Source organism: Xenopus laevis, chromosome 1S, assembly GCF_017654675.1.
Source record: "Xenopus laevis strain J_2021 chromosome 1S, Xenopus_laevis_v10.1, whole genome shotgun sequence".
NCBI classification, from domain to species: domain Eukaryota; kingdom Metazoa; phylum Chordata; class Amphibia; order Anura; family Pipidae; genus Xenopus; species Xenopus laevis.
In genome coordinates this window covers 14,767,720-14,783,184 of record NC_054372.1, presented here as the reverse complement: position 1 = coordinate 14,783,184, position 15,465 = coordinate 14,767,720, and the positions used below count along the sequence as shown (strand labels likewise).

The 15,465-nt window shown below is 37.3% G+C and overlaps 1 protein-coding gene across 1 annotated transcript in view; it reads left to right on the top strand.

Moving 5' to 3' along the window:
* The window catches only part of cpz.S (carboxypeptidase Z S homeolog), a 49,119-nt gene extending 33,856 nt beyond the window's left edge, over positions 1 to 15,263 (top strand). The window contains exons 8-11 of the mRNA XM_018243025.2: positions 2,885 to 3,020; positions 4,537 to 4,676; positions 9,963 to 10,062; positions 12,753 to 15,263. Of these exons, the coding sequence (XP_018098514.1) occupies positions 2,885 to 3,020; positions 4,537 to 4,676; positions 9,963 to 10,062; positions 12,753 to 13,123 (747 nt within the window). The 3' untranslated portion in view covers positions 13,124 to 15,263. The remainder of the gene's footprint in view (positions 1 to 2,884; positions 3,021 to 4,536; positions 4,677 to 9,962; positions 10,063 to 12,752) is intronic.
* The last annotated feature ends 202 nt before the right edge of the window (positions 15,264 to 15,465 follow it).

Here is a 15,465-nt window from a genome sequence, read left to right as displayed (position 1 = left end):
GCAAAGACCTCTAACGAAGTTGCACTAGGCAGAATTGAACGCAAAATTCGCCAGCGTTCGGCACCCTGGATGCAACTTTGCATGGGGAAGTGTTGCAATGGCTGCTAAGCCGTCGCTGGAGAATTTTCGCTGCTTAGTAGATTTACCCCTTTATCTGGCTTTCAGATGCTTGCTGTTATTTACATGCATAGTGTGAGCAAAGTTTATTTGGGCCTTGAATTTCCATTATCCTTCCATGACCCTCTGATTGGGTTCTGCAGAAGATCCCTAAATATCCAACACTATATATCTTTTATAGATGGTGCTTAGTGATGTCATCAGTTAGCTGTAAGCTGTAAGCTGAACACCCATTATCACTAGTGATGGGCAAATCTGTCCTGTTTCGCTTTGCCGAAAAATTTGGCGAAACTCTGAAAAAACTCTGAAAAAATCCGTGAAACTGCGAAAATACGAGAAAATTGAAGTCGATTTTTATGTGTGACGATTTTTACACTCGTGACTTTTTTTCCAAGTGCATTAAAGTAAATGGGCGTCAAAATTAATTTGACGCGCGTCAATTTTTACACAAGCGACTTTTTTGTCACAGCAAAATTTTTCACCGTCAAATTTTATTGATCTTACTAATTGATCTTTTTGTTAGTAGAGTTTGCTTGTGAGCAGTGTCACTGGGCAGGATCATTTGTAGAAATGGCTGTAGTTATCGCGGCTTTAGAACAGAAAATGTTTCACTAGAAAGGGTTACATCACCATTTTTTTTATCATCTACTTTTTTGCACTTTTTTTCCTTTTTTAGTTTTTCATTGATCCTTTTTTTTTTTTTGCTAAAAATCACTGTTTTTTTATTCTTTACTAAAACAACCCTAGACACCTTTAGGATCATGTCATTGTTGCTTTAGGATCACGTAACTCCTAGGGAGCGCTGTAATGAAAACTGCAAAATTTGCAATCTGACTGGTTGCTATGGGGTTGCTAAGCAACTTGCATAGTAGAAAGCTGAAAGAACACACAAGTCATCTCATATATGCCCTGTTGTCCTATTGTCTATGGAGAATGATTTCATGAAGTCAAGCAATATGGCAGCCCCAACATATAAATATGGAAAAATGCAGAGACAAGGTTATGGCTTCAAATGTTCTGACTTTTAGAGGGAAAATAACTGAGAAGCAGCTGCTACCTAGATACGGTATATTATCCCTGTAGGGCTTATGAAATATGGTCATTTTATCATTCTGTGGTTCTTTGATCAAGAACAGTGGTGCCACCATTCATTCTTGTCAATGACATCAGGGACAGATTTAACCTGCCCATGTGACATAGCCCTAGGAGTCCATAGTCCTTATTCTTTGTACTTTTGAGGTTTTGCAATGCTTAGTATTTGTAAAAATGCAGAGCCTGCTGCACAACACATGTGGTTGGGTTGGTGAGTAGATGACTGAGAAGATGCTGAGCAGGGTGATTGTAGGCAGCAGCAGCAGGCACCGTGCAATGATGATGGATATTCAGAGCATAGCTCAGTGTCAGCTGAAGGAACTTCAAATAGGAGCTCCACCCGGAAGCACCGGGGCTGATCTAGATGTTTCAGAAGCACCTTGTGATGTGGTTGCTGAAGACATAGATCTACTGGTGTCGGATGACATTGGAATGGCAACTTGCTCCTTAATGAATGGCCCATCTCCTGCTGAATGGAGGCTCTGCTTGCCATCATCGTTCTATGGGGCTAATCAGTGTCTACACTTGGGGAAGTGTTAGCATATTTTGTGCCATGGAACTCTTCGAACCTTAAATTGATTAAGGGGACTGATGTTCATTTATTAAAGGGGTACTGCCGCCCATTTAAAAAAGTATTTTTATGCACTTGTGCACAGGCATGGGATCTGTTATACAGAACACTTGAGATCACAGGTTATCTAGATAAGGGGGTCTTTTTTTAGCATGTAAAGGGCATGTAAAGGCAAAAAATAAAATCCCATTTTTACTTTCTTCATATATCTCCAATATACTTTAATTAAAAAATGTGTACCGTTTTTATAAGAAACCAGACTGTATGCAGTGAAATTCTCCCTTCATTTACTGCTGTGGATAGGAATTGTCAGACGGTCCCTAACTGCTGAGCAGGGAAACAATCATACTTATGAACAGCAGGGGGAGACCCCGCCTTACTTCCCAGCCATGCAGAACTCAAGCAGCTTCATTTGTTTCCCTGTAGAGCAGTCGGCGACTGTGTACAGATCTGTATTGGATTTTATTTTTGCCTTTACTGTTTCCAACTCCAGATGCAGGGACAAAGATCATGGAGCCAAATTTAAACAGATAAACTGGGATTCTATTTGGAGGATTATTTTGCTGCAGCCACTGGTTCTGCAGAGTTGGAGAAAGTTTGTATCAAACAATACAAAAACTATAAAATCCACATTATATTACATTATATACATGACAACACAGGACCCAGTGCAGTCTGTATATTCTGATTATTAATCAGTCTTGTTGTATCGGCTTCTGGCAGATATTATTTGACTTGTGCTGTTTTGATAATTTATGACAATCCCTAAGCAGCCCAGACCACACTGAGCATGTGCACAGTCTTAGTCTTGCAAAGATGTATAACAAAGTTACAAGATGGTGACCCCCTGTAGATAACTTTGAAAGCATAAATTATTTGTTTGATTAGGCTTGTGGTGCAGTAAGTTCATGTTTATGTTTAGTATACAAAATACAGCATTTCTAGCCTTATTCTATTTTAGACTTTACTTCCCCTTTAAGGGCACTGAAACGATCCTCTCCTATTCTTAAGGCTTGGTTATCCCTGTAGGCCTCATCTATTAGCAATATGACAGTGTATACGTAGTGCATTGGATTAATGTGACCCCTCATGGCTGTTGCGCAGGTGTTCCAGATGCTCGCTAAAACATATGTTGCCGCCCACCCCGTAATGTCCGACAAGTCGACCGGCAGATGCGGAGGAAATTTCAATAGTAAAGGTGGCATAATAAATGGAGCAGAGTGGTACAGCTTCAGCGGGGGTATGTTGATGTTTATTTACTTTTTCTGTTTACAGGACTGCGATCAGTAATCATAGGGCCTTGCCCATAGTGTGCCCAAATTGTTAGCCCAATAGTTGCCTGGGCCCACTAGGTGGTAAAGCAAAATGGGGCCCCCATAAATTGCCCCATACAAACAGTTTCATGCCTCTTATGTGCCCCAACCACACCCGGATATGCCCAATCTTTTATTTACTGTTTATTTACTTTTTCTGTTTACAGGACTGCCATCATTAATCATAGAACCTTGTCCAAAAAGTACCCAAATTCTTAGCCCAATATCTGCCCTGGGCCCACTAGGTGGTAAAGTAAAATAGGGCCCCCCACTCAAACCCCACCCATGTAGCAACCTGGCTTTCCATATTGGGGACCCCCCCCGTTTCATGGGGCCCCTGACTGCAACACCCTCTGTAACCCCCTTTTTAAATATATTTAACATATTTTTTAAAGATATGTTTGGTTTGTACTCCTTGCCCATTATATGGCACCAGCAGATTAGAGCCAGATTAGGCGGAGCGTTTTGGAATCACCCAAGAATCAAGGTCACTATTTTTTACACCAACCTTGACAACCTCAAAGATGAACCTCACAGCCTTAAAGGATAAGTAAACCTTTAAAATAAGTGAATGTAATGATGGGGCTATTCTAAGCACTTTTTTAATTTACATTCATTATTTATTTTCTTTAAAGTCCAAGATATTAAGGGATACATGTACTGTTAAAGGAACAGTAACACCAAAAAAATTTACGTGTTTTAAAGTAATGAAAATATAATGTACTGTTGCCCTGCACTGGTAAAACTGATCTGTTTTCTTCTGTTTCTGATGTGTAACCTGAGCCTTTCTCCTTTGAATAGCTGCCCCCATTGCTACACAGCAGCTTATTTATATAAACAATAGTAGTGTTTCTTAAGCAAACACAGCAGTTTTACCAGTGCAGTGCAACACTGAATTATATTTTCATTACATTAAAACACTTTTATTTTTTGACGTTACTGTTCCTTTAATTTCAATGAATTTTGTTACAACAGCGCCACCTGCTGGTCAGTTTCTGACCACCAAGTAGTCAAGAAAGTTGTCAGGAGAAAGAAAGAGGCTGCTCTGAAGTCCTTCTGATTAGGAAAAAAAATAGAACACGTTCTCAAATCTTTCCTAAGCAGAAGAAAATCAGAGCAGCCTCTTTCTTTCTCCTGACAACTTCCTTGACTACATGGTGGTCAGACTGGTCAGAAACTGACCAGCAGGGGGCGCTGTGGGAACAAAATTGATTCATAATAACAGTACATGTATCCCTTAATATCTTGGAATAAAAACAAAATAAATAATGAATGTACATTGTAAAATTTATTGTAATAGCACAATCATCAATTTCACTTATTTTAGAGGTTTACTTATCCTTTACTTAATGAATGAGCCCCTGTGTACAGTGTGTGTACAGCGCTATGCATGCAAGCAGCCAGTATAATAACACTAACATTTGTACAACATTTTCCCCCTAGGCATGGCGGATTTCAGTTATCTTCACACAAATTGTTTTGAACTTACCTTAGAACTAGGATGTGAAAAATTCCCCACTGAGGACGAACTGTACTCCATCTGGCAGAACAACAAAGAGGCGATGCTGAGTTTAATTGAAATGGTACTGTGTCCAGTTGAAAATGTAAAATGATTGTATGTTCCCCCGGTGCCACTAATTAAGAACAGAAAAACATGTTTTGCACAACCTCAGGGGAAGTCCTAGCATGACCCATGCCATATTCTGGCTTTCCATTGATATTTGACTTATGTGCTGGTATCCTATGGAGCGGGGGAAATGAAACCTGTGTTGTGATGCCCACACACTAGACAAGGCTTCCATCATTCTTCATTCCTTACGCTGTGATTCAGGACATGGCCAAAGGCACATTCTGGCACACTGCAGCCTATGGGGTTAGAACTAGGACTAGAACATCACAACTTTTATGATTAAATGATTATTAATGTGTAAATATGTAAGTGTGAACTTTAGTTTGGCTTTTCTGAATGGAACAGTTTTGCTGTTCTCAACTGAACTGTTTTTCTATTTTTCTGAACGGGCTGTTCTTGCTGTTCTTCTCAACTGAAATGTTTTCATATTCTTTTTAACCGAGCTCTTTTTGCTGATCTTCTGAACTGAGCTGTTTTGAATGGAACTGTTTTTTCTATTCTTCTGTACTGAAATGAACTCTTTTTGCTGATCTTTTGAACTGAGCTGTTTTTGCTGTTCTGAACAAAACTGTTTTTGATGTTCTTCTGAACTCTTTTCACAAGTGAAAAGGAGAATAAAACAGCAAAACCTTTTTTTGTAGGAGAGCTGAGCATCAAAAGGATTATTAATGTGTAAATATTAAAAACTTTGATCTTTGTTTTGCTGTTCTTCTGAACTGAACTTTTTTTCTATTATTCTTAACTGAGCTGTTTTGCTGTTCTAAACAGAATCTTTTTTGCTGATCTGAACTGAGCTGTTTTTGCTGTTCTTCTGCACGGAATGGTTTTTGTTGTCATTCTGAACCAAACTGTGTTGTTGTTGAACCACACCATTCTGCTATTCTGTACGCAACTAATTTTACTGCTTTTCTGAACTGAACTGTTTTTATAGCCTCTTTTTGTTGATCTTTGGGACTGAGCTTTTTTTTTTTGCTCTTCTTTGCTGTTCTTCTGAACAAAATCGTTTTTTTCTATTCTTCTGAACTAAATAGTTTTTTCTGTTCTTATGAACTGATCTGTTTTTGTATACTTCTGAACCAAACTGTTTTGCTTTTCATCTGAATGAAATTTTCATCTGTTTTTTGTTCTTCTGAACTATTTGTTCTATTAGGAAAGGAACTCTTTTTTGCTATTCAGAATGGAACTGTTTTGCTATTCTTCTGAACTTTACTGTTTTTGCTATTCTTATGAACTGGACTTTTTTCTCTTTTTTTTTATTTGCTGCTAAAGACATATAACACCTCTCCCTTATTAGCTCTCATGCCAGTGTTACAATCTTGGCTGAGTTTGTTACATACGTGAAAACACTTAAAAAACAGTGAATTTACAAAATACCAGAGGAGTTGGCAAATTTGTAGGCAGGCTGATCACAGGTCAGGATTGGTGGCCTAATAAAAAGTCTGATAGAGGTCAGGACAGGCAGGAGTAAAGCTGGCAATGTACAGATAACACTGTTAAAAAAGGAATATACATACAAATATTACAGAATAATGGTAGGGAGTAATAGTAAAACCAAAACATATTGGCATCCCTGGTGCTGTAGCCCTTACACGGGAAACAAGTAATGTTACCAAAAATGTATTTGTTAAAAATATTATTTTTTTGCATAGTTTGTGAATAGTGATGGGTGAATTTCTCCCATTACGTTTTGCCGAAAAATGTGTGAATTATCCAAAAATTTGCAAAATAGCAAAAAATTTGTGAAACTCGAAAATTGATGCCCACGTTAATTTTGGACACGTGTCCGAAAAGTTGCTTGTGTCAATTTTTACACCGGCGTTAAAGTCAATAGGTGTCCGAATAGTTTTTTTTTTCCGAATTTTTTGTCGTTGCCAAATTTTCGCGGGGGTTTCACTTATTTAATACTGAATTTGAGCCAGGCGGATTTTTTCGCCAAGAATTGGCGCCAGGCTAATTTATTTGCCCGTCACTATTTGTGAAGATAATTATTTTTTTTGACTTAGCCATGTGCTTTCTGAAGAGCTGTTCAAATAAAGGCCTATCATATTTCTCAGGGATAAATCTACTCTAGTTCCATTATTATTATTGCTGCACTGGTGTCAGCACCAGACAACTGAGGGTTATGGGAATTGTAGTTTGACAATACATTTGGGAAGAAAAGGTCACAATTTAATATCCAGCATAAATCAGATCAAGGATGGTGGTTAGTTAGAGAGGAATAGAAAAGATGAGCAATTGCCATTGTTGCTGTTTTGCTGCTAAAACACAATTTCCAGCCGCACCTTGCTAAGGTTTCATAGTGAGCACAGATGCCCTTGGATCAGCTTACAGCTCTGATTTTTATGCTTTTCTCATTCTAACGGCTGCTTCCACCCAGTCTAGACATGGTTTGAGGTTTTGTGAATATGACTGAAGAGGGTCCCAGTTCCACCAGCCATATTTTAATCCTACGACTATTCGCCAATACTAATGGTGCTGTTTGTATTGTAAATCTGTTGTAAATATCTCGTTGGGGGCGCAAAAGGTTAAGTGATGCTTCATCACATAAACTCTGTAAAGCTCACGGTAAATAGATCACCTCCAATTGGACCATTACCATTATGTGGGACAGTTTATAGATCCCCTCTGCATACAGGCGTGTTATAAGGCTGGCTAAACGGTACGGCGGTTATTGTTTTGCTTTCTTACTTAAAAAAAAAAACAAAACATTGAAAACAAACAAAAAAAAAACCCCCATTATTTTGAATCCACAAAATTCTACAGGCAAGAAAATTACAAGAAGTCCTGGAACATTTTCCTTCATTCTTCATAATGTTCCTCTATAATTGTCATGTTTCCTCACGGACAAAAATGTCTGCGAAGGTAAAAAAAATAATGTTTTGCTCCCGTCTAAATGGAAACACTTTAGTATAGCTATCAAACTGGAAATTTGAATACACAAATTGGAATTCTGGGGAAAAATGCTGCATTAAAGCATAAGTAAACCTCTAAAATAAGTAAATGGAAAATTCATGATTGTGCTATTACTATACATTTTGTAATGTACATTCATTATTTATTTTGTTTTTATTCCAAGATATTAAGGTATACATATACTGTTAATATGAATGAATTTTGTTCCAACAGCGCCACCTGCTGGTCAGTTTCTGACCATTATGACCACCAAGTAGTCAAGGAAGTTGTCAGGAGAAAGAAAGAGGCTGCTCTGATGTTCTTCTGATTAGGAAAGATTTGAGAAAATGTTCTATTTTTTTTTCCTAAGCAGAAGAACATCAGAGCAGCCTCTTTCTTTCTCCTGACAACTTCCTTGACTACTTGGTGTCAGACTGGTCAGAAACTGACCAGCAGGTGGAGCTGTTGTAACAAAATTAATTCAAATTAACAGTACATGTATCCCTTAATATCTTGGAATTTAAAGAAAATAAATAATGAATGTAATATACAAAAGTTCTCAGAATAGCACCCTCATACATTTTACATTCACTTATTTAAAAGGTTTACTTATTCTTTAAAGGATGAGTAAACCTCTAAAATAAGTGAATGTAAAATTGATGATGGTGCTATTACAAATTTTGCAATGTACCTTCATTATTTATTTTGTTTTTATTCCAAGATATTAAGGGATACATGTACTGTTAATATGAATGAATTTTGTTCCTATAGCGGCACCTGCTGGTCCGTTTCCGACCATTCTGACCACCAAGTAGTCAAGGAAGTTGTCAGGAGAAAGAAAAAGGCTGCTCTGATGTTCTTCTGCTTAGGAAAGATTTGAGAAAGTTTTCTATTTTTTTTCCAATGCAGAAAAACATCAGAGAAGCCTTTGTCTTTCTCCTGACAACTTCCTTGACTACTTGGTGGTCAGAAACTGTCCAGAAGGTGTTGCTGTTGTAACAAAATGCATTCAAATTAACAGCACACATATCCCTTATCATCCTGGAATTTAAAGAAAATAAAAAATGAATGAAAATTACAAAAGTGCTTAGAATAGCCCCCTCATCAATTTTACATTTGCTTATTCTTTAACACGTTACAGTTGAAACCTTTGCCAACATCACTTGCTTCATTTGGGTAAGTTATCACGTAGGTATATCTTCACTTTAACGTTTACCTTTATAGATGACCATCATTGCTTACAATATCAGGAAAAGGGGCTATTTATAGATTGAGGACATTGTTGACTTCTCTTATGTATAAAGTAAAAACCAAGAGAAAACTTGAACTTGAGAAACAGTTTTATATTTCTTCAACTATCAATATTTTTGCAAAAACTTTTTCATATTTCTTGGGGACCTTTGGGCAACAGTAGCCAGTTTTACTTTATTGATGTTATCGGCCGTTTTGCTTGCATGTCTCGCGTCTTTTTTTCTCAGACTGTAGATGTTTTCAGCGGCACATTTTATTAGAACATAAGCAGTGAAGCTCAGACCACCAGACTCATTTTATTTTATAGCTCTCTGGTGAGAATTGTTCTCGGCGAGTCCAACAGGACGGAATAAAATCCATACGCATTACACATTAAGCTTTCAAGATTAAAGCTTTGAAAAATGGAGAGACTGTAAAAGAGTAGCTTCTCCGTGTTACTGAGCAAATACAGAACACTGATAAAATGTGCAGATAATGTTCAGTGAATTACTTCAGATAATGGTAAAATTTGTCAAGACCAATTGAGACATTTCCTAAGTCGATGTGTAGCAGATCCATATTTTCGGGGTAGTGAAACACCTATCTATTCAATTATCCTGCAATTTGGTGGAGCCATTTGACGTAATTATTTCATATCTATATTTTTATTGTTTGAGAAAGCTCTGTAGTCAAATAAAGTGTACGAGATTACCTTTATATAAAGTGCTAAAATGGGTTACTGTACTGGAAAGGAGAATCTGGGTGGAAATTAAACTGTATTTCCTAGAGAATAGCCTCAAATAATATTCTTGTAATGTATTTATTTGTTGTTGCCTTCCTTTCAGTATTCCCTTTTTCCTGAAAACGCTGGGTTGGGAAATGTGTTCAGTTCAGTCAATTTTTTAATTAATATTGACAAGGACTTGACCTCCTGCAACAAAAATGGGGGTTTTACATATGACCCTGCAGTTTGATAGAACGGATTGATATCTTTTCCTTTCCAGATGAGCAAAAAGAAATATCTTGGTGGAAATAGAGTTAATAATTCATATCATCTATTTAAAATACTGCTGACTTTTATATTAGCATTTATTTAATTATATATTTTTGAAATCAGGTCCATCGTGGGATCAAAGGTATTGTGAAGGATGAACATGGAAATCCAATTAAGAAGGCTCGAATCTCTGTGAGAGGAATTCGGCATGACATCACCACAGGTAATAATACTGGTTTCATTCTTTAGCCATTTAAATAGATAATAAAATGTTGTATGGTTTTGTATTTCAACAATGTCACCAATATTCCATATTTCATGCATACCGAAAAAAAAATTGGAAAAAAACCACAAATATTTACAAAAACTTTTCCAATGCATTTTTATTACATTTTTGCAAATTGCAAAATGGTTTCCTTTTCTTGCAGATGTTTATTTTGTAATGTTAAGGACTTAGAAGCTGGTTTATCAAACATTTCATTTTTCTATTTATGTTTTTTTCTAGTTTGGGAAAACTCTAAAGTCTTAAAAGTGTGTGCTTGATTATTAATTAACTGGAATACATAAAAACTTGAAAAACAGCTCAAACGCAGTGAAATTCCAGCCATCGGTTTCAATGAGTCTGCCAAAGTTCGAAACGATTTCCAAAATCAGAATTGAATTCATATTCATGTTTTTTGAAAACACATTATCTGGAAATCTCAGAATTAAGGAAAGGCCATTTTAACCACAAAAATCCAAAATTATAAAGATGATTTCCTTTTCCTCTGTATTTCATCCAAACTAAGATATAATTAATCCTTATTGGAGGCAGAACCAGCCTATTGGGTTTATTTAATGTTTACATGATTTTGTAGTAGACTTAGGGGCAGATTTATCAAGGGTCGAAGTGAATTCGAGGGAATTTTCGAAGTAAAAAAATTTGAAATTCGAAATATTTTTTTGGATACTTCGCCATCGAATAGGATACTACGACTTCGAATTTACTTTGAATTCGATTCAAAGTAAAATGGTTCGAATATTCGGCCATTCGATAATCGAAGTACTGTCTCTTTAAAAAAACTTTGACTTCAATAGTTCGCCAAATTAAACCTGCTGAAGTACTATGTTAACCTATGGGGAACTTCTAATGCATTTCTCTAAGTTTTTTGTAGTCAAAGTAAAATCGTTCGATCGATCGCTGAAATCGTTCGATTAAAGGTTTTAATTTGACCGCAAAACGGTAAAATTCGGTTAAAAAAACTTCGACTTTGATATCCGAGGTATAGCCATTCGATGGTCGAATTTCGAAGTATATTTCACTTCGAAATTCGACCTTTGATAAATCTGACCCTTAAGGTATAAAGATCCAAATTATGGAAAGAGACGTTATCCAGAAAACCCCAGGTCCCAAGGATTCTGGATTACAGGTCTCATACCTGTACTTAATAAATCTTCAAAATTTGAATTTGGGAAACTCAACTTTGCAGATTTTGCTGCAAAAAAAATTCAATTGCAGTAAAAAGCAGACATTCTGTAAAATGTGAAAAATTCCAGGTTTCTTAAAACTTGCTTTTGTATTTAAAGAAAATAGCATGTTGAGCTAGTTTAATATACTAATGGATATAATTAACAGTTTAAAAAAAAATTATTGAGTTCTTCGTTCACATATATTATCCACTTAAAATCTTGGTGCTTTATATTGTGAATTGTTATGTGCTGTTGTGCTATGTAGAAATGGAACTTAAAATGTATTACCATGAAAAAAGAAAAATAAGACTTAGGGGCAAATTTTTCAAAGTTTGAAATTAGAGCTCACCACAGTAAAATTCCACCGCAATTTCTTTATTTCTACAGGAATTTTTGTTTTGTTTTTATCAGTGCATGAAAATTCACTGATGGAACTAAGACTCCCTTAGAAATAAAAAAAGAGCCTTTACTGTGGTGAGCTCTAATTTCCAATTTAACTACAGAACTAGCTATTGGCAAATGGGGAGGTGGTTTTATCAAAAATTTAATTTGAGTATTTTCAAGTACTTCCTTAATTTGACAAAAATAAAAAGAATTTGCCAAACTCAGATGTGCAGCTTGAGGCAACTCAAATGCAGCAAAATCACATTCTACTTTTGATTTGCAATTAATCTTGAAAACTCGAATTAAAAAAAAAACATTTTCAATTGTAGTTTCAATTTTAGTTTCAGCAGCAGTACTATCATTTATTTATTTTGTAAAGCAGAATTATCCTGTAATTTTTCCAAATAATAGACTGTACAATTGTAACTGTAAGAGATGCTTCTGTCAGAATCATTAAACTAAAAAACAAAATCCCTCATTAAAAAGACAGTTATTAACAAAAAAACTGTTACATGAAGACAATGAACATAATTTGTGAATGTCCCTGATGCCATTGGGCCTGTCTACTTTCTTTTGGCCTTGTGATTCTTACTCTTCCACTTTATTATATTGTAGGGATGCACCAAATCCAGGATTCGGTTCGGGATTCGGCCAGGATTCAACCTTTTTCAGCAGGATTCGGCCAAATTCTTCTGCCAAACCGAAGCCAAATCCTAATTTGCAAATGCAAATTAGGGACAGGGAGGGAAATTGCGTTACTTCTTGTCACGTGACGTAAACATTTTTCCTCCTTTCCTACCACTAATTAGCATATGCAAATTAGGATTCAGATTCGGTATTTGGCTGAATCTTTCGTGAAGGATTCGGGGGTTCAGCTGAATCCAAAATAGTGGATTCGGTGCATCCCTATTATATTGCAACTCTGCAGCAAGACATAAGAAGGGAAACCAAAATTTTGATTGATTCCAAAATTTACGTTACTATTGGTTCCATAAGTGGTTGTCTTTATTTGTTCCTCCACTGACAAAGCAAACACTTGTACCATGAGGCTAACATAATCTTCCCGTTACGCTTTTACAGGTGAAGATGGAGACTATTTCCGGCTTTTGATTCCCGGATCATACATTGTTTCTGCTGAAGCCTTCGGATACTCCAAAGTAACCAAAAAAATAACCCTCCCTGCTAAAATGTTAAAAGCTGGGCATGTGGACTTTGTCTTAAAGCGGGTTGAAGTTCGAAATCGCAAATTTCCTAAAGTTATTCCCGAGGACATATATGAACGATTTGACCCATTGGACCGTTTTAACCCCCACGCTCAGCATGAGGGGGCAGAGCCAAGCGAAGGAGAAGAAGCGTCTTCGCGGAATGGGGAAAAACCGTGGTGGTGGTCCTATTTCAGCATGCTGGGTCATAACAGGCCATCATGGCTTCTGAAAAATGAGGAAAATTAAAGTGTATTAACCATTGATTTCTATTAAAGGACAATAAAAGGCAAATTCTCTGGGAAGTGCCAATATTTTTTTTTTTTTTTTTGGTGCATCAAAATTTTGGGGGTTGCATTTGTCATAGCTAAAGCTGAGCGTACACTAAAAGATCTTGCCAAAAAAAAGTAGATCTTTCCTTGATTTGACCACAGTGGGCTGATCAAATTGTTTGTCCCTGGGTCAACAATGAAATCATAATTGGGAACTGCTGGGAAAGGATTGTATCAGTGGTATCTTTGAAGGACAAGGAAACTTCAGGTCATGGGTGGGAGGCCAGTTTGTTTGGCGCCCAGTAGTGAGTACAAATGCTTGTGTTGCAGGGCAGTGCGCCATTTCTATAAAATATGCACTGTCCCTGGGTACTTGGCTAGAGAGCAAAGCACCCCCCTTTTTCTTTTCTCAGGTAGTTCTTGTTCTGTTTTGGGTAGGACTATGCTCAGTATATTGTAACATACGGTAGCAAGAATTGTTGTACTGTGTGTAGATCCAGCCTAAGCCCATACCCAAGCCAAGGACTATCTGGGAAAGGATGCAAATGGCAGCAAGTCACTCGGCCCGATACAAAGTGCAGTTTATTTAGAGTAGCCGCTCTGTTCCCATACAGATGTTAAGCCTTTTGCCTTAATCTTTCATTTGCTCGTTCTATAAACCTGCATGAATCTTTGGCTATAGGATTGGTCTCCAACATGACCCAATAAGTTCAAGTGTCCATACAGGGACAGATTTAATTTGCCAATTTGGTCCCTTAAAGGAGAAACAAACCCGTAACATAAAAAACCCCTAGACCCCCCTCTCTCCTCCCCCCCATCTTAGGTGGTACCTGGAGCAAATGCCCCTAACTTTTTACTTACCACTCTGTGAAAATTTTTCGTGACTTTCGGTGCATGCACAGTTGTTCACATGTACTCCTAGTGCACATGTGCCGAAAACGGAGGTCTGTTTCCGAAGTTTAACAAAGAAAAGAATGTGGCTGCCGTGAACTGCGGGGGACAGAATCTGCACCGAGGGGTAAGTAAAAAGTTAGGGGCATTTGCCCCGGGTACCACCTCGGCTGGGGGGGAGGAGGGAGGGGGGTCAACAAAGGGTAGGGGTTTTTTATGTTACGGGTTTGTTTCTCCTTTAAGACAGATTCAGCACCTTTTCTGCTCATGTATGGGGCCCTCCGTGTCTATGACTAAGCGTCCAAGACATGAAATGCGTCAGGCATGAGTTGTTTATACAAATAAAAATGTCTATTTTTACTTAACATTAGTCTGATCCATGTGTGACCTATTCGAGTGTCTTGCTCCAACATTTTGCTTCCCTATATGTGGTTTGTCCGCTCCCTTGAGCTGAGGGTCTGGGGCAGGAGCACCTGTGCCACATATTCAATTTGGTGAGTTATTCTACTGGCGATGTTTGATGCTTATACATACATGTTTGTTTTGCCCTCCGAAAATCAGCCAGATGTTGATCGGGCAGGTCTAAAAATTGTGTTGGGTGAGGACCATGTTCATACAGTCCTTGTTTCCCTGTCATTTGGCCTTTGGACCAAGAGTTTGGATCAATCCAATATTGCCCTCCTCAAGGTTACCCACTAACATTCTTTCATCTTTAATTTTATTGGTTGCTATGGGATACTGCACCTGGGCAAACTTAGTGCCTTTTGTTACATAAGGAGGAAGGTATTTTCATTATGTTTTTTCAGGGGGCAGTTACAGAGACTTAAAAGCCATGTTTTTGGGCTACTTGAAAACGCTTCGCTGAAAGAACCCAAAATAGTCCAGTCTGACATTCACCTATATGTGTGCCGTCTGCTGTACATGTATATGAATGCACGAAAGCCTCTGAAGAAAAACTGCTTCCGTTTCAGGGTTCTCCTGACATTTTCAGCTTTTCTACACTATAACCGATGCTTCATTGTATCCGGTTTATAAAGAAACAACAGAAAACTGAAAACTGCATTGTATTGTATTGTATTGTTTTGTCATTTCAGTACAATCCTGTGGGATATGATTTACTCTCTATTTGTGTAGTGCCGACATGCTGTATTTTATATGAAATAGCCTGTTTTACGTGCCTAACGGCAGAAACATTGGTTCTTATTAAAGTTTTGATTGTTACAATGTTTCGGATTTCAGCATATTCAAACTTTTTTTTTTTTGAGTAGGGAAAACATTTAAAGAATGAATTTGAGACCTTAACCTCTTAATGAGCCATGAAGACCAGCAACAACTTTCTTTGAATATAAAGATTATATCCATCTGTTTGTTCAGCATCTGCAAATAATTAGTAGCCACAGCGGTACTATTTTGTGTTAAAAGGTTTTC